Source organism: Monodon monoceros, unplaced genomic scaffold, assembly GCF_005190385.1.
Source record: "Monodon monoceros isolate NGI ecotype Baffin Bay Population unplaced genomic scaffold, NGI_Narwhal_1 Super_Scaffold_21, whole genome shotgun sequence".
Classification (NCBI taxonomy): domain Eukaryota; kingdom Metazoa; phylum Chordata; class Mammalia; order Artiodactyla; family Monodontidae; genus Monodon; species Monodon monoceros.
Window position 1 is genome coordinate 18,502,652 of NW_021703778.1, and position 18,916 is coordinate 18,521,567.

The 18,916-nt window shown below is 45.3% G+C and overlaps 1 protein-coding gene across 3 annotated transcripts in view; it reads left to right on the plus strand.

Moving 5' to 3' along the window:
- Positions 1-18,916, plus strand: part of CCNY (cyclin Y) — a 126,250-nt gene that overhangs the window by 84,733 nt on the left and 22,601 nt on the right. For 2 of the 3 annotated variants that reach the window (XM_029239022.1, XM_029239024.1), the window contains exons 2-3: positions 9,931-10,005; positions 16,854-16,888. In XM_029239022.1, coding sequence (XP_029094855.1) covers positions 9,931-10,005; positions 16,854-16,888 — 110 coding nt within the window. Of the gene's footprint in view, positions 1-2,030; positions 3,083-9,930; positions 10,006-16,853; positions 16,889-18,916 lie in introns of those variants that run through there. The other variant, XM_029239023.1, reaches the window with a different exon arrangement.

Here is an 18,916-nt window from a genome sequence, read left to right on the forward strand (position 1 = left end):
GGTGGTGGCTGCCTTTGGGGGAACACTTGGTGTTACTTGGTGAGAATTTGATCTGAGGATCTCTTGCCACCCTCTTGCTTGTGTTCTGTGTTCTTTGTGGCAAGTATGGGCTTTCAGTGGTTTTGTGTTTGAAAGAGGAAATAATGTCTGATTTGTTAATGGGAAATCTCAACATTAGTAACTTTGTCCCTGATGTTATTCGATCCCGCCTGCTTCTAAAATGCATAAGTAAACCTTTTTTGTGGGCTGAATGTTCTTGGTGCATGTATGTTTTTATCCCCAGCGCCCCCCCTCTCCCCACCCCTCACTCTACACACAATGTGACTTGCTTCCCAGCAGCCTCAGCTCTCTCTTGGGCTCTCCATGGCACTGCCCCTAGCAGAACACTTGTCACTGCCCCAGCCTGTCTGCTTCCCCCACCCCCAGACCTAAACACTGGGGGGCCGCAGGGGCTTTCGCATTGTATTTCTTGCACACATCGAGTTGATTCTCAATATAAATATTTGTCAACTGTTGAATAAAGTAATAACGGGGACTCAGATGTCTCTACTAGCTTTCAGGGTGTCATTTTGGACACTTTTTAGTTGTCTGCAATAGCCAATTTTATCAGTGTTGCCCATACTAGACCTAGTTATTTGCCTGATACTAAAATATCAACGTTCCAAGTGATGTTTTTCCTGTTTCTGTGATAGCGCTAATTCATGCCTCAGGAGGGGCTGGTTGCTAGGAGATTCTTTTTGAATTAATCTACATATGAGTTGATGGTTGGTCCTTGCCAGTTTTTCTTCTCCTTTTTCTTTCCTTTTTAAAAAAGCTGAAAAGAGCTACTTCACTTGATCATTCTTTTATGTATTTCCATTATTCAGCTTGTTTGTTAATTATTGTTGAGCATTTGGACTTTGTACACAGGGTTCCTATCCTCAGTTGGTACTGATTGGAGGGGATGAGGACCCCACCCAGCCTTTAGGTGGGGACCCCGGATCCCACTGGCTTTACCGTGTACTGCCTCTGATCATCACAGGACCCAGTGGCCTGTCAGAGTGTTCCTGTTACCATCATCCTTATTTATTGAGACTCAGAGAAGTAACATGATTTGCTCAAGCAGAAACCAGAATTCAGTCTTCTAGTTTTCAACTGTACATTTTTTATCTTGTTCTCTGCTGGACTTTAAATACTGCAGTGTATGCTTATTTTATGGTCTCTAGCCAGCTCTGTTACCGCAAGTTCTCTAGGGCCAGTCTTGCCATTTGTTGTGTCTCTTGACCCTTGCTTGTGATGGATCGTTTCCTCTGTGTCTTGCCGTTTGGGATGGTGAGCCTGTCTTCATAGGGCATCATCGTCTGGAGGGGTTCAGGGACGCAGGCTTCTCCAGAGCGGTTTGCAGTTACTTCTGCCAGGCACCCAGGGATCTCACTGGCATGTGACCAGTTTGGTGTAAATTTCTTGTCACAGGGTTCCCTGCACTACACGTGCAGAGTAGAGGGGAACTCCAGAACCATGTTAGAGATACAGACAGACCTGTGGTTACCAGTTACTGGGGTGCTGGGAGACATTTCCCCCACTGAGGCCCAGCTCCTTTTTCATCTGGGTTCATAGATAACTTTTTTTTTCTAATTCAGTTTTTGTTGTAATTGTAGCTCTTCGAGGGTTCCAGACATATATAAAAGCATCTTTTCTAACTTGTATCCACTCTACTGGCTTATATCCTATCCTGCAGGACATTAAAACAAGGTGACTTCCAAATCAAGACATTGTAAGTAAAGAGGATAGAATTAGTAATTATACCAGGGTAATAGGTGTGAACCAAGACGTGTGGTCACCTTGGTTGAAGCCCAAGACCCAGCTCACAAAGCTGGGAAGCCTTTGTTCTGTCGGAAGACTCCAGTTCTCTTTTTGGTTAGAGCCTCCGGCCATTTCCCTAGCTACACGCTCTAGGCTTTTAAATGGATGTCTTATGTTTTATCTCACATTTCTAAGTGTTTGTAGTGTGAGAGCTTTTAGGTCATCTAGTCTGCTGCATTGGTGGAACAATCTGTCTTAACGTTTAACAATCTTAAACGTTAGGGTCTTTCTCTCCTTTGGTTCATGTTAACACAGAATATTTGAAAGAGACAGTGGAAAGACTGGAGAGAGGGTGAGGGACGGACAGAGGAAACATATGGGGAGAGAAAAAGAGTGAGTAGAAGAGAGACTGAGAGACAGGTTGGAAAGAGGGAGATGGAGAGACAGACAGAGAGCACATGAATGGGAGTCAGATGTGTGTTCACAGAGAGGTGCACACAGAGACACATACGTCCCGGCGCAGACCCAGGCTGAAAGGGGTGCACCCCGGGACATGTACTCACGGATCAACGTGGAGAGTGAGAATGGAAAATAACCCAATCTGAGTGTGTTAGAATAATCGTAAAGAATCGTAAAGAATAAATGTGAAGTCGGTGGCGGGGGCGGGGGTACAAAAGATGGCTTTGGAATTAACTGGAATTGTAGTAACAGCAGTTTGCTGCCACGGCACCAGCTACAGAAGTTATAAATAGGGATGCTGATGTGGGCCCCTGGGTTTGGGGCTTGCCTGGTGGCGACTGCATGGAGCAAACCAGGGGGCCAAGCTCTGTATTTTGGTCTCATTGGCCCTAACGAATGGAGATAATCACTGATTTTCAGACAGTGAGTCAATAGTGACTAAAAAATAAAAATAAGCCAATCTCATTTAAAATTAACAGGCGTTATTTGTTGATTTTTCATCATTGCTTTGCAGACCCTAGTCACGTTTAGCAATATGACTACCTAAAATTGAAGTTAAAAGTTTGAGATTATGACCATGTCAAATATTTGTCTGCAGATAGGAAACAGACCTGATGGAATCATCTTCAGATTAAGTCTGGGACTGTTAGCTGACCACAGTGGCCTTCGAATCTAAGTTGACTTTCTACCACGGAGTTCCCCAAACTATCAAGGATCACAGGATCCTTGAATCCTTTGGGCTCTACTCACTGATATTGTCGAGGCCGAAGTGAACAGCCCATCTCTTGGATGATTTGTTGGAACAGTGATCAACCTGGGGCTGGCAATGCAGAGAAAGGAGGTAGGAGGTAGGAAGTCTCTGATTTTGCAGGTTGTTTTTTTTTTTAAATAAATGTATTTATTTTATTTTTGGCTGCCTTGGGTCTTCGTTGCTGCACGTGGGCTTTCTCTAGTTGAGGCGAGCAGAGGCTACTCTTCGTTGCGGTGCGCAGGCTTCTCATTGCGGTGGCTTCTCGTTGCAGAGCATAGGCTCTAGGCACGCGGGCTCAGTAGTTGTGGCGCACGGGCTTAGTTGCTCCACGGCATGTGGGATCTTCCCGGACCAGGGCTTGAACCCGTGTCCCCTGCATTGGCAGACGGATTCTTAACCACTGTGCCACCAGGAAAGCCCCAGGTTGTTTTTTTTTTTTTTTTTTTTTTTTTTCCTTTTGCGGTACGCAGGCCTCTCACTGCTGTGGCCTCTCCCATTGTGGAGCACAGGCTCCGGACGCGCAGGCTCAGCAGCCATGGCTCACGGGCCCAGCCGCTCCGCGGCATGTGGGATCTTCCCGGACCGGGGCACGAACCCGTGTCCCCTGCATCGGCAGGCGGACTCTCAACCACTGCGCCACCAGGGAAGCCCCCAAAGGTTGTCTTTTATGTTTCCTCTTCTATCCAAATTAGACCCAGCACAGTTTAGGCCTTGCTGCACTGTTCTGTTTTCCTTTTTTCTAAATTTCCAAACCATCAGTGATGGATTATGACTCCCACTTATCTTAGGCATTATTTTATCACACGGATCTTTTATAGCATTGGTGCTGTTTTAGAAGCTGAGATGAACAATGGCGTGACATCTGTGGAAAGGACAGAAAAAACTACATTATGTGGCATGGGAGAATATAGTCATCCCTTGGTATTCACTGGGAATCGGTTCCAAAATCCATGGATGCTCAAGTCCCTTATATAAAATGGCATAGTATTTGCATGTAACCTACCACATCCTCCTGTATACTTTGTCATCTCTAGATTACTTACAATACCTAATACTATGTTAAATTTTATATAAATAATTGTAAATATGCAATATAAATGTTATACAAGAAGTTGCCTATGTGTGGCAAATTCAAGTTTTGCTTTTTGGAACTTTCTGGAATTTTTTTTTTCCAAATATTTTTGACCAAAGGTTGGTTGAACCCATGGGTGCAGACATGGAGGGCTGACTGCATTGTTAATTACACTAGGTTCCCAGCTGTTAGATTTATTTTCAGTTTTGAATAAAGGAATCCTATCATGCCTTTTACTTAGCTGAAACATGAACTGAAAGCAGTGTGACTGAGTATTTCTGTTATCACCTGATAGTCTGGCAGTAGGCTCGTAGAATGTTCTGGTAGTATTTTAATTTGACATGTGTCTTAGTAAGTATCCTCAGCATAAAGAAGTGGTTCCAAACTGCTTCCTAAGCATTAGGTTGAAGTCACCCTAGGAATTCTGTCACATTTCCTAAAACTGCCTTTTCTCGCTGAAGTACCCCCACCTCAGAGGCTGGTTTATCTTGTCATGATGGATCATCTTGTCATTGTAAGAGGTAGGAGGACCTCTGTCACCAGCAGGGAATGCCGAAGTTGTGAACGTCAGGACTCCTTAGGGAGCAGAGATTGGATGACGGAGGTTTAACACATCTTAACTGTCTCCAGGTTTGACGTGTGTCTTCAGCACTGAGCCAGATGCTGGGGCACACTGTTTATCAGTACCCTAAAATTTTAATAGCATTGTTTATGGGGCTCCTATTTTGTGGCGTGAGTCCTGCTTATTGCTTTTTGTTGCATAACTGCTATTCTCACAGCACTCCTCCAGGTAAGGTGTTACTCACCTGCTTTATAGCTGAGGGAATGAAACCTGGAATAGGATGGCAGTTTGCCCGAGGCCATTAGAGCTAGCAGATCTTATATATATCTTATCACATATCTTATCACATATCACATATATATATATCTTATCACATCTAGATCTTCCACATTATAAAACGTGTTACTTTTACTCCACCATTTGAGCTTCTCCTTGGGGAATGAATGATTCCTAGAACTCCAGGATTGTCAGCTTTCAGCTTTCAGCTTTCCGGATGTGGGTTTTAGAATTTATATTCTTGATGGTCTTCCATCCTTGTTGTTTTCTTTACTGGTACTTCTCACCTTCAGCTTAGAAGGATACTCTACTAGATGAGGGACTTGATCTGTTTTGTTCAATTCTGTATCTTCAGGATGTGGAACTCAGCAGTACCTGGTACCCAGAAGATGCTCAGTGATGGTTTGTTGAATGAGTGAAAAGTGTGGCAGGTTGGACTGGCCTTGACCACCCCCCAGTGGTGATATTCGTGGTATCTAATAGGATGCTCATTTACCCCTCCACAGTTTAATTATGAAGGCATCTCTGTGACAGAAATAACATGTGATGCATTATGAAGGCATCTAAATACATGTTTTGTCTCACCATTAATTGACTATAGCCCTTTGAAAATGAAGAATGCATTCTTATGACCATGAGATAGTTTGTGTGGAGAACTGGAAAGGTAAAGACACAGACATGGTTACCACCCCACAGTAGTCTTTTGGTATCAGCAGGACTGAACACAATATCTGGCGTAGAGTTCAGTTTAACCGAATTCAACTGTATAGCCTTGCCGGGGGAAAAAAAAAGCAGTGTAAAATTTTTGACTCTTAGAGTCCATTGCTTTGTTTGAGAGCTTTTTTGTTTTGTTTTGTTTTTTAGGTGTTGGGGGTAGGAGTTTATTAATTAATTATTTGTGCTGTGTTGGGCCTTCGTTTCTGTGCGAGGGCTTTCTCTAGTTGTGGCAGGTGGGGGCCCCTCTTCATCGGGGTGCGCGGACCTCTCACTATCGCAGCCTCTCTTGTTGCGGAGCACAGGCTCCAGATGCGTAGGCTCAGTAGTTGTGGCTCACAGGCCTAGTTGCTCCGCGGCATGTGGGATCCTCCCAGACCAGGGCTCGAACCCGTGTCCCCTGCATTAGCAGGCAGATTCTCAACCACTGCGCCACCAGGGAAGCCCTGAGCGCTTTTGTTTTAAGCACACTACTCTCTTTCTCGCAGGATTTGGTCAGAATCTTCTTGCCTCATTGTTCACTAGCTGGTCCTGTGCACTAGTGGTGACTAAATTGTAAGTCACCCTGTAGGCCGTGCTGACCTTCCTACAGAGCTGTTGGCCCCCATGTGTGTCACCACCCAGCTCATCTCGGGGCCTTTCAGGGATGGGGATTCACTCTTCAGTAAGGGCAGTGACGTCTGTTCATACGACACTGAAATGGCACCCAGCCAAGTAAATATTTATTTATTTGTTTGTTTGTTTTTGGCTGCGTCGGGTCTTCGTTGCTGCGTGCAGGCTTTCTCTAGTTGAGGAGAGTGGGGGCTTCTCTTGTTGCAGAGCATGGGCTCTAGGCGCGCGGGCTTCAGTAGTTGTGGCTCGCGGGCTCTAGAGCACAGTCTCAGTAGTTTGTGGCGCACGGGCTTAGTTGCTCCGCGGTATATGGGGTCTTCCCGGGCCAGGGCTCGAACACGTGTCCCCTGCACTGGCAGGTGGATTCCCAACCACTGCACCACCAGGGAAGTCCCAGCCAAGTAAATATTTAAATTTTATAAGTTACTCCTCTTCTGGGTGGGTTAGTACTCAGGTACTTCAGGAGCTCGATGGGGGCAGGTGGAAGCTGTGTGTGCTCTGGGAAGGCCCGTCTGGGGGAGAGCTGGGGCCCTGGGAGTCTCCAGGAGGGGCTTGGGGGGCGGAGGAGTACTTGACATGGTGGTGACTTCAGAATAGGTACTATACTGTCAGAACCGACTGTAGCAGAGTGCTTTATTTCATCCATAATCTCTAATTTTAAGCGTAATAGCCTGTGAATTTCTTCTTTTTAATTCTTGCAATTCAGAAGCATCCCTGAGCCAACGGGGAGCGTCGCCTTCCTCGGAATGTGCTCCAGTTTAGTTTATTGTGCCCGATCCCTGACTGCAGCGTGGGGACTTATTTCTTCATGGCTAAAGTAGCGGTTTGTCATGACTTCAGAGTGTAAGTTTGAGTGACACAGCAGGTTTATTTTGCTTGGCTTGTGAGAAGGCTGCCTTTTCCCATTTTTGTTCCCCCCAAAGTTGGAGTTTCCTTGCCAAAGCACACACTGTGAATAACTTTCTGTATTTCTCTTCAAGGTCTGGGGCTGCTCCCTGTCTTAGGAAACGCCTGGCAGTTCCTTGTACCTTTGCTTGGTGCCATTTTGCATATTTAAGTCAGGCTAGGTAATCGGCCTCTGTGGCTGGCCCTCCTTCACAGCAAGGGCGCCCCGAGCACTCTGTCCCTTCAGGCCTGGCCTGCACGAGCTTGGGAACTTGGCCTGTTGGCTTGCACCTGGGCGTAGGGTTTACTGTGCACGCCACAGTTATGGAATATGAATCTGCTTAGGATTGGAGAAAATGCACACCAACTTGCTGTTAAATCCTTTTTTAAGTAATGTCCTGGCAGCTCATGAGATGTTGCCCCCTAATAAGTGTAAACATTTGGACATGCTTTCACATAAAATTTAACCGATGATCTGTTTCCCTCAGCAACATTGCATTGCCCTGTGTCCAGAAACAAGTCCTTGATTTTTCTCTTTGTGGAAACTTCCTGGTTATCTCATCTAGGATCTAGATCCTAAAACTTAAATTCCAGGGAGAACTTGGAAGCCAGCTTTAGGGGCTTCTGGATTTCCCTCCGCATCAGCCTCTACCTCCCTCCTGTTCCAGGCTCCAGTCCTTTTGGGGCACTGGGGATCTGAGCAAGGTCTGGCCTAACAGGGACGTGGGGAAACTCTGGACTTGCCGCTGGAGACCACAGCTCCCAACCCACGTTCTGTTATCACCCCGCTCGACACTTAGCTCTCTTGGCCTCACTCGCCTCATCTGTGACATCACGTCAAGCCCAGAGCTTGAAGGCTCCTCTGAACTCTTCCTGACTTGCTCTGTATCATTGAATGGGTAGAAATGATACCTGGCCTGTCACCCATTCAGGAAACCACCCGGGACATAAGCGAGCATTCTGGTCAGGCTCCTCACAGACTCATTTTTACCAGAAATTTCTGGCCTAACTTTATCTAGTACAAATGGAAGCAAGTTTGAAAAATTGTTTCCTCTATCTTTCTCCTTCCATCAGAATCCCTTAATGCCTTCAGCTGTGAAACCACTATATATAACTTTAATACTTGTTACAGAAGAAGGACCAGATAATTAAGATAGCATTTGCGATTCAGGTGTCGCTTTCCTCAAGCCCCCAGCGGGAGGTGAGCAGCTGTAGTGCAACGAGCCATCGGCTGATGTAGGAAGAGGCCTCACCTCAGAGGTCTGCCGAGGGGTCTCTGTGACAGGTGTTGCCTCCTGGATACATGTGGCCATCCTTGTTTTTTCTTACCTTTTATCTTTGACTGGGTTAGCTATTAAACTAAGGATAGATACCATCTGGTTTTATTGGTGTTGATTAGATTTCTTTGCAAATTTACTGAAATAATGGAACTCAAAATAGTTTTCATTCTGATGTTGGAAGCTGATTTGAAGACCATTCTGACTTTCCGTTTTTTTGTTTTTTTAATTTATTTATTCATTTATTTATTTATTTTTGGCTGTGTTGGGTCTTTGTTGCTGCGCATGGGCATTTCTCTAGTTGCGGTGAGCAGGGGCTACTCTTCGTTGCGGTGCGCTGTCTTCTCATTGCGGTGGCTTCTCTGGTTGCAGAGCACGGGCTCTAGGCACATGGGCTTCAGTAGTTGCGGCACGTGGGCTCAGCAGTTGTGCTCGTGGGCTCTAGAGCGCAGGTTTAGTAGTTGTGGCACAGGGGCTTAGTTGCTCTGCAGCATGTGGGATCTTCCCAGACCAGGGCATGAACCTGTGTCCCCTGCATTGGCCGGCGGATTCTTAACCACTGCGCCACCAGGGAAGTCCCTCCATTATTTTTGATCTTCTCTCTTCCCTCCTCTAACTTTATTCTTTTGTTTTGCTTAGCCATTCTTTCCCTGTGGAATCTTTTTGTTTTTTTTTTAATTGGAAGCACTCTTCTGTGATCGGATTCTAATTGTTTATACTGGACTGACAAGCCTGTAGCCCTTGGAGACTGTTCTAAGGCAGGATTACAGAGCCACTTGCCAGTGGGGGAAGAAGGGGTACGAAGTGAGGCAGAGGGTGAGGACTGGGCGCTTGGGGGCGCTGGGGTCTCAGGTCCTGCCAGTTGTGACTGCTGTGGTGGGGCCTGGTGTTGCCAATGATCTGATTTCTCAAGAGAAGCTGGAAACACAGACCTTCTTTTTTGCTTTGTGGTCTGTGTTTGAAATGTAAAAATCATTATCTATTGGCTCAAATTTTTTACAAAGGAAAGAAAATGAATGAGTCAAACAAAACTTACACCCATGGCCCAGGTTATGCCCACAGATGGCCAACTTGAGCTTTTGCTCTAAAGGATTAAGTTTTCAGAAAAGGACAGTCTTGATTAAGCAGAGTGTGTCGATGCCGATTTGGCTGAGGTATTCTGTTTTCGTCACTTTAACAAGGAAATATCACTCGCTTAACTGGGGGTTTAGATGAATCAGTTGTAGCACATAACTCTCCTTAATTACGTGTTAGGACTTTGTCCTGCTATGCTGTAGTATCCTGGGTGCAGAGCAGACTTCTAAAAAGAAAATGGAGTTTTCGGCTAATAGATCTCCAGCCAAGTGTCTAATTTTTTTGTATGACTTTCTCAAGTTTCTAAATAGCAGTGTTCTCAGTTGAACCTAGAAGAATCTGTTAGCACAGTAACTGTTGGTTTTTTCCAGAATCCTTGAATGTATTAGTAATTTAAGATTGAAAGTCTTGACTCCCTTTAGTTATCAGATGGATATTCATATATTTTCTTTTTCTTTCTTTAAAGATTTGAACATGGAATTCAATCCTTCAGACCATCCTCGGGCCAGCACAATATTCCTCAGTAAATCTCAGACGGACGGTAGGTTACTGATATATTTATGCTTCTTTCTTTTTTTTTTTAAAGAAGACTTATGGTGGCGACTAGCCTGTCTTGATTTCCCAGGATAAAAATAGAATCCCCTTTAGTGACCCCTAAGGATATTGTTTGGTGGTGGTTTCCTAGGGGTTTCTTTATTTTATAGTTATGCTTTTAGAATTTACTGTTTGAAGCAGCTGTCCTCATTTTGCCAATCAGCTGGATTGGTTCTAAGTAGTTTCTACTCCGAGAATCAGAAATTTTCCTTTAAAAATTGATCTTTGCATAAATTCTCTAAAGATCAGAAGAATTAGTATGTAAAAGAAGGCATAATATAACCCTAAATTAAAGTGCCATTGTCTCTGTTGTGTCATTTGAGAGCCGAATTGAGCCTGTACACTAGGGGTAGATGTTTTCTTTCTGTCAAACTCCTGCTAACCAGTTTGTTCTGTGGCATGGAATTTCTCCTGGGGGATTTTCCACTCTTTTCAGCCCTTGGCTAATCTCACTGTAAAGGAGAGAGAAAACACACAGTATGGTGAACACAGTCTCTCAGTTGGATTCCTGTAGAAAAGAGTAGTGGAAGGGGACTTCCCTGGTGGCACAGTGGTTAAGAATCCGCATGCCAGTGCAGGGGACACGGGTTCGATCCCTGGTCCGGGAAGATCCCACATGCCATGGAGCAGCTAAGCCCGTGCACCACAACTGCTGAGCCTGTGCTCTTAGAGCCCGTGCTCTGCAACAAGAGAAGCCACCGCAAGGAGAAACCTGAGCACCACAACTAGAGAAAGACTTTGCACAGCAATGAAGACCCAACGCAACCAAAAATAAATAAATTTAAAAAAAAAAAAAAAAAAAAAGAGTAGTGGGAGGAATTTGTTAAATGATGATACAGTGATGAAGATGTTATATTACAGTGCTGGAGCCCTAGTGATTCTAGCCCTGACTCTTTTGGCAAATTGCTCAGCTCTAACTTTGACAGAGTCCTAAACTGACTAAAAAATAAACATATTTAAGACAGTAAGTTCATTTATAAGAACTGATAACTCCTCAGTTATGGTTAGGTGACAACTTTGATGTAGTATAATGCTGATACAATATTGGCGCTCTTTAATTAAGCAGGCCACTGACTTGATTTGAGAGAATTTGGTGCATTTATTAAAAAAACAGTGTTTCCAAGAGTGAGAATAAGTCATCGTGGGTATCACATACTTGTGAAATAAGTTTAGAACGTATTGGGTAAAAACAAAACAAGACATTTTTTCTTCACCTGGTGAAGTGGGAGCCCATTGGGAGGGGTAGGTATTGCCAGGCAGGAAAGTGGCGATGGGGTGAGGGTTTGGGACAATGAAAAATGGGAATCAGAAGCAGTTTTTTGCGCTGAATGTAGTGCTGTGAAAACAAGTTACACGACTGGCATATTTTCATATTCGGTTCTTGCTTCCTGTGAATTTAGGGTACAGACCAACATCAGTCAGAAACTTTTCTACCTAGATTTGTGTGGAATGGCATTAGAGCCTCTAAGTAGATGACACATACCTTGGTTGCCACCGGGAGAGGGATGGCAGGATTCTCTGACCTAACAGCGTCCCCAGGTGTGAGTCAGGGACTTGTAGCTTCCCCTTCACCTCTGCTCCACCTCTTGTTCCCTTCCTCTCCTGTCTGGATCATCAGGGTATCAGTGACTCTGATCCTCCTGTTTTTTGCTTCAGTTTCTCAAGTGCTGGCTCTTTCCTTTCAGTGTAAACCTACTTGGGTCTCACAGGTTAAAAACAAGAAAAGGAAAAATAACTGACACTGTCTCCCACCTGCCGAGTGAAAGCCCTGGTGCCGCCTCCTCCTTCCCTTTCCCTTTGCTTTCCCACTGGCCTCCTCCTCCCTCCCGCCATTCTGTGGTGTGACCGCTGAGGCTGCTGAGGACTCGGCCTCCGGTGGCTCCTGCTCTCGTGTGGCACTTGCTCACACAGGCCATATCGCTGAAGACAAGTCCAACTAATGAACACTTGCCTTATAGATGATGAAAAGAAATAGGTTTTTTTAAAATAGGTAAAGTTGGTAACTTTAAAGACTTCATTCTTTGGTGAGTTGATCACAGAGAATTGGCTATTTGGAAATGGGTCCTGAGAAACCGCCTGTTTCTTTAAGGTGCTTCTCAGACATCTTAATCGGCTTCTCCATTTATCCCTCTGATGTTAGTGTTTTCTAGGGTTATGTGCTTTTACCCTCTTATCTTTTTGGCCTGCGTACAGCTCCTTGCGGCTTCCATGTCAACTAGAATGTCCAGCCAGATTTTGCTCTGCAGTATTCAAACTCCGTCTGTCCAACTGGCTGCTGGACATCTTTTACACTGAAGGCTATTGGTTCCTCTAACTCAGTGTGTCCCAAACAGAACTTAGTAACTGGGGTTCACCTCCTGCCTTTCCCTCTCCCCAGACCAGAGAAGGCCCTTCCCTCTTCTGGTGCTTGCCTGCTGGCTGTGGTGCTGGAGCCGACCATGCTCGTTTCTTCCAGCTCCAGGATCAGTGACAGCAGGCCAGGAGTTCAAAACAGCCATGATGGCAGTGTTTACAGCATGGAAATTGGCAAATGCTACAAGTCAGGGCATTCTTCTTCTTCTTCTTTTATTTAAAAGGCATCTGTTAAACATCAGCCACCATTGCATCCAGGTTAATCGAAAGTGTATCACTTTTTACCTCTTCAGTGTCACCTTAATCTGACTACTCTTTCCCATGCCTGTTGCTGCCACCTCCGTCCATAATTTCTCACTTAGATTCCTGCCGCAGCCTCTGGCCTGGCCTTTGACCTTTTCCCTTCCCAGTCCTGTGTCTACGCTGCTGCTAGGTAAAGAGACTTTCTGTAAATCAGATCTGATTATGTCACTTCCTTGTTAAAATTTTTTTGTGGTTCCCCAGTTGCCTTGATGTTAAACTCCAAACGGCTTAGCGTGATATACAGGCCGTTGGAGGTCCGTGCTCCGCCGTCGTTTCCAGTCTGTCTCCTTTTGCACTGTGTCCGCCACGCTGGATCGCTTGCGGCACCTCAGGGCGCCACTCGCCCCCTGCTTCTTTGCGTTTAGCTGGGTTTTCCCTTCTGTCTTCCACACAGCTCATCTCTTCAGTCTTCAAGGCTCATTTCTGCTATCACTTCCTCCTTGAAGGTGTTCTTGACCCCTCAGGCTAGATTAAGTGGTCCTGAGGGTAGCCTGTGAATAGTTTCTTCATATCTGAACCATATTGTGGTATTTAAAACTATTTTCTCATGTGATCACCAACGAGCTCCTGGAGGGAACGGAACGTGTGTTATTGGATCTCAGTATCCCTTTGCCTTGCTCTGCCTGATACAGAGGATGTGTTCACCCTAGGTGGTTGAAAGGAGGAAAAGACAAAGCCAGGAGACATTCTTGATTGGATTGTGATCTGTCTTCACTTGGGTCAACTTCCATTGCCATTGCAGCACTCCCTCCACTTCCAGGAGTACTAGAGCAGTTAAAACCTGTGGGTTCCACGTGCTCCAGTTGTGCCCCCCTGACCCCAACCTTGGAAGAAGTGTTGTAATGTGAGCTTATAAGCACACATTTTCATTTGAATCTGGTGATCTCTTCTTGAGGTCGATGTGCTCCTTTGCAGTTCAGGATAGGCTTCTGGGTGGGAGACCATGGATGGGGCCATGGCAGTTATGCTGGGGCAGCTCTGCCCGGACCACGGCCTTCACAGCTCTCTGCTCTGAAGACCCTCGTCCTCCTTCCTTCCTCAGCACTCGGCCTGGCAGCCAGGCTCTGCCTGCCACGCTCCCTGCCACCAGCTGTTCCGTGATTCTGCTTTAGATGTGCCTGCATTAAGTCATTAGGAGCTTCCTGGCTGTTAAGTTCCTTTTCCCTCTGAATAGCAAAGAGATTTAGGCTGGGCTGACTGTGATCACGGAAGGCGTTCCTAATCAGACCTCCCCAGCTGGCTGAAGTTAGGGAGGTCCTGTCCCAAGCCCAACGGACTGCTCTCTCGGTCATTTCCTCACACATATGAGATGTCAGTGTGGACTTTCTTTGTATGAGAACCACTCAACAAAGAAGGGACCAAGGGCTCCTTGTAGTGGGAGAGGAGGTGCCTGTGAGAGATTAGTCTGCTCAGCGTGGTCTTTTCGTGCTCTCATTTCTGCTTGTGGGGGAGAATTGCAGTTGATTTTGTCTTTTCCTTTTCTATTCCATTTTAATTTGCTGTTTTCAAAGACAGGAGAGCCTACTCTTTTAAGTATTAGGAGAAAACAGTCAACGTGTATTTTTTTTATTTTAATTAGTTTGGTTTTTAGAAAAGTTCTTTGCCTTAAGAAAGAAGTTGGACAAAAATGAAAACCTGTGTGTGTGTGTGTGTGTGTGTGAATGTGTGATCTGTGTGTTTTTCAGGAGTTCCTTGAAATATTTAAAGGAATAAAAGCAACTTGTCCCTTGAATGACTTGAAGCCAAAGTAGAAAGACTAAAATTCAGAAATTAAAATATGAGCTCTGGTTTTCTTTGCACAGTCATTCAGAAACACTGACATTGAGAAGCGTTTTGTGGCCTTCCTTCCTCTCTTTGGGGTCCTGCTTTTGTTCCTGGCAGTGTTGAACTCCTGCATGATGAGAGGACCAGCCTTTTAGTTCTCCTTTAGTCAGACATTTGCAGGCAGCCAAACCCTGTGCCTGTGAGGGTCCCAGTTCTCTTTATCATGGTCCTGGGTGCCCTGTTTAGGGTGCCTGTCTCTCTGGTTCCCCGTCAGTCACTCTGTGTGTCTCCCCACAGCTTCCCAGGTTCCACAGGGGATGCTTTTGCAGTGAGATATTGAAGAACCCGTAGGAGCCTAAAGCTCTTATGCTGCTGATTTTCATGCTATAAACCATGGAAAATAACTTTTAAAAACTATGAGCTCCTTTAAACATTTTTATGTTGGCCATACCAATTTTTCATGCTATCAAAGGATGTAATTTCTGATGTAAACATTGGTATTTTAAAATAAAACTGTCCCTCTTTTAAAAAATGTTTCAAATAATATCTTAATACCATGGTGATTTGATAATCCACCATCAGCAGTCATTTAAAAATGTATGAACACGCTCTTCTTTAACAGTTGGAAATTTCATATCATTCCTTTCATCTTGAACTTGCATTTCCGTGCCATTTTCTTCATAGAATTTTATCCTAATGTAATATATTCGATTTCTAAAACTCACTTGTCACACTATCATACTTCTATGAAAATATGGATCTCACTTGAATTTAATTTTTATTTCTCATAATTATAAGTCTCTCAGTGTTAAAAATAAATTCTGGATTGTGGTATCATTATTGTTAGTTCCCAGTTGATCAAAACAATACAAGCATTAAAATGTTTATGAATAACTATTAAACAGAAAAGTGAAATAATTTTTGGAAAAACATTTCTTACTGAGATGTTTCTGTGTATGACTATTATATGTAGCTGGAACGAGGTGCTAGTCATCAGATCTTCTTGTTTTTATGGATGTGTAAGTGCTGAAGAGTTTTGTTTATACACATCAATAGGTGGGGATGGAAGGAGTTTTGTTAATCACTAAATTCTTTCTACTCTATTTGGTTTATATGTCAAAAAACTCCAAGGGATTTATCATCCAAAATAATTCCTAATAGCTGCAGTTCAGTGTTCAGTTTTGTTGACAGTAAGGAATTGGAGTCCACTTATTTGCCAAAGAGTTTCTCACCTGGTTGTAGGAGCTCCGCACTTTCGAGTTTCTGGGAAGTACACCTGAAAGGCTTTACCAGCCATGTGAATGACTGTCACTTGTATCCACTGCTCTTGTCATCTGGAGGCGCCTGGTCTAACCCAACGCGCTCGGGAGCCTGGGGAAGCACCAGCGTTCATGCGCCCTCTAGAGCAGCCTCATCTCCTTGCCAGGCACGGACGGGGAATCAAATCCAGGTTGAATGAAAGAGCCCCATCTGCCCTTTTCCTCGAACACTCGCAACTAGTGTTCCTAGCTTCCCTTTTGATTTAAATATATCTCTGTCCTCTCCAGTGACCTGCTCATTACCTGTGTTGATTGATTAGTATATATTCTCAAAAGTAAGTCTTCAGGAAAGAAAATGCAAAATTCAACGTTACTACATTGTCAAAAAGCTCCTCTGGGTTCCCTTTCCCCCTTCTACATCTTTGGGGCTGAGGGGCCCCCATTTTGGGAAACACTGGAATCTGGGGCACGGAAGGCTGGGTGCAGACCACACCTCGCACACAGCAGCGTGAGAACAGCATTTCAGAAGGGGCGGTGTTTTTGTTGTGAGTTGGATCAGCCTCCCTGAGGGGGCAGGATGCTCTGGGCGGCCTCCACAGAAGCCGGTTTTCCTCCCCTGCACCAGCACGGAGAGTAATTGGATTCCATGACCAATAATGCTTCCGACATACACTGTCCTGTATTTTAATGCTGTTATGGGTATTGTTGTTATCATATTTCACCCAAATAGTATGGACGTTTATGGGTCTGGTTGGGTTCGAAATAAATAGTCCTGTTATCTGTTGATCATCTTAAATTAGTGGATGCATGCAAGTTTTATGAGATTTACTAGTTGCTACTTTATTTAGTTCTTAGAAAGCTGTTACCCCTCAGTTAACTATGGCTGCAGTGATTTTGTTGGGTGCCATGTTGTCACTGGGTTTAGGTTTTGCTCTGTTAGCTAGCTGAGGTCAGATCTGCATTTGTGCAGGTTGCATTTCTTATGTAGTAAGTTGAGCATCTGGGCACGTTGGTTGGTGGAAGGATGGGACCTTGACGCAGAGGCCCGTCCTCAACAGCCTGCAAGGGTTTGGCACGCAGGCGAGTAACATTTCTGTTGCATCTTTTGTTTTCACAGTGAGAGAAAAACGCAAGAGTCTCTTCATTAACCATGTAAGTGGAGCTGTTTCCCTGTGTTCTTCATAATGACTGTCCAGCGCAGAGAGCTGTCATACTGTGTCTGTGATGGGGAAATGGTCCGTGAATCTTGTTCGCACATGGAAGAATGTGAAGAACGCTGCAGTGCACTCATGCTCTGTGGGGTCTGTGACTGGACGAGCACGGCTTGGCATTTCTCCCCGGGGCCAGTGTTTGTCCAGAAGCCCCAGACAGCTGCCGATCCTGGGAAGATGTGTGTGGACGATACGGCAGCAGACCCCACTCAGGTCCACGGGAGCACTTCTTCTACATTTCTAATCCTTCCCTCCTACCCGCTCCCCCAGGAGACTTGCTTGCTCTCCTAACTCAGTCCCATTTGAATAAGCGTACAGGTGTTTTCCACGAGGCTGTCTGCCTCTACACACTCTTTCCTCTCCCTCATTGTTTATAGGTCCAGTGGAGTCTGCACGTTCTTTCGACGCTCTAAGAAAGGATAAATTTGACAACACTTTAACTTTTAAAAAATCCAGCTCTAGTCTTTTGGCCATTCTGAGCAGCATCTCCCTGACCTGCTGGCTAGGCATCAAAGATACTTGATCTTTCTTCCTTGAGCAGCGGGTGCAGCCAGCCTCCTTCCACCCCTGCCCCATGACGACCCCAACCTGCACCCCCAGGACTGTGGCGCCCAGCCACCAGGAGAGTTAGAGCCACAACCTCCTTGCCCTGTAAACTTCTGCCCCTTGATGAAGTAGGCGTGTTACCAAACAAGCGTGCTGTCGATTCTCATATCGAGAACAGGATTGAAGTATTTGACTTCTCAGGGGGGTTTTCTCAGGATTTCTAGACTGCCTGCATTTAAGTATTTGTAGAACTTGAAGTACTTGGCCCTGAAGCTTTGTGCTAAACAGACTTAAAGCCATAATATTGTCTTTTCTGCCCTTTGAAAATATGGACAAAATGCAGTTGGAAAGAAATTCATAGCCAGGCCCTTGCACTCAAGGGCCTCCACGCTCGGCCCGTGGGAGACTGGTGATGCCTTCTTGGGCAATGTCAGTATATATGTGCGTGAACCATGTTCTAAGGGTCAAAGAGAAGGTCTGTAGTTTTTATCAGATTCTTAAAGCAGTGGCCTCTTCCCTGGCCCTCTCAAGTTTTGAAGAATCAGTGTAAAGCATCTGTGAAATTACAAGCTATGTCTTAAGGAAAATGCACTGAACATTACCGTGCCCTTTTTTATTTTTTGAAAGCTGTATAAACCTGGACATAGAGCGTTGAGAGATTTGAAGAACTCCTTCCGTAAACCCTCACCCCCATTTCTTCGCCTGCTGGGTGCACTGGAACACTTCCCCCCTCATTAGCAGGTCAGCCGAGGAGCCTGCAGACAAGAGGAAGGGTGGGGCGGAGACCGCCTCCGCTGGTCACTGCAGCCCCTTTAAAGTGGGCTGGAGGGAGAGGCAGTTCTGAGGGTGGCTCGTGGGCAGAGCTGCGCCCTCCTCGTGCCAGTCTGCACATCTGTCTCACATGCTGTTGCTGACCTCACGCTTTGCGGTGTGCACAGTCCCAGTGACCTGCCCCATGCTGTGCATCCTGACTCAGAGTGTCCTCTTTCCCCTGTGAACCCTCTCACCTCCCGACACAAAAAGTGGAAGCACACAGTTGTTGGAATGTGCTCAGGTGTGCTTATTCCTATAAAAGAAATTTCTGTGCTGCCTTATGTAGCAGACGACCAGGGTAGCAGCATAACCCTGCAGACCACATTGCAGAGTAGCATTTCAGCTCTGCCCACTACAGGAAGAGCCATTGGAATGTGCCGTTGCAACCAACTGAAATAGAATTTGAGTGAAAGTACCTGCAGCTTCAATTAGGCTAATAAACCAGCTGTGCTTTTTAGGTTTGGGGACACTTGGGTGTCATAAGTTAGAGCAATAGAGAAAAGATAAGTAGCAATAATAATAATCAGTACAGTCTATTGAGTGTTTTACCACGTTTGTGCCAGGCTCTGTTCTAATTGGTTTAGTGTACTCGATAACCACACCTGGGAGG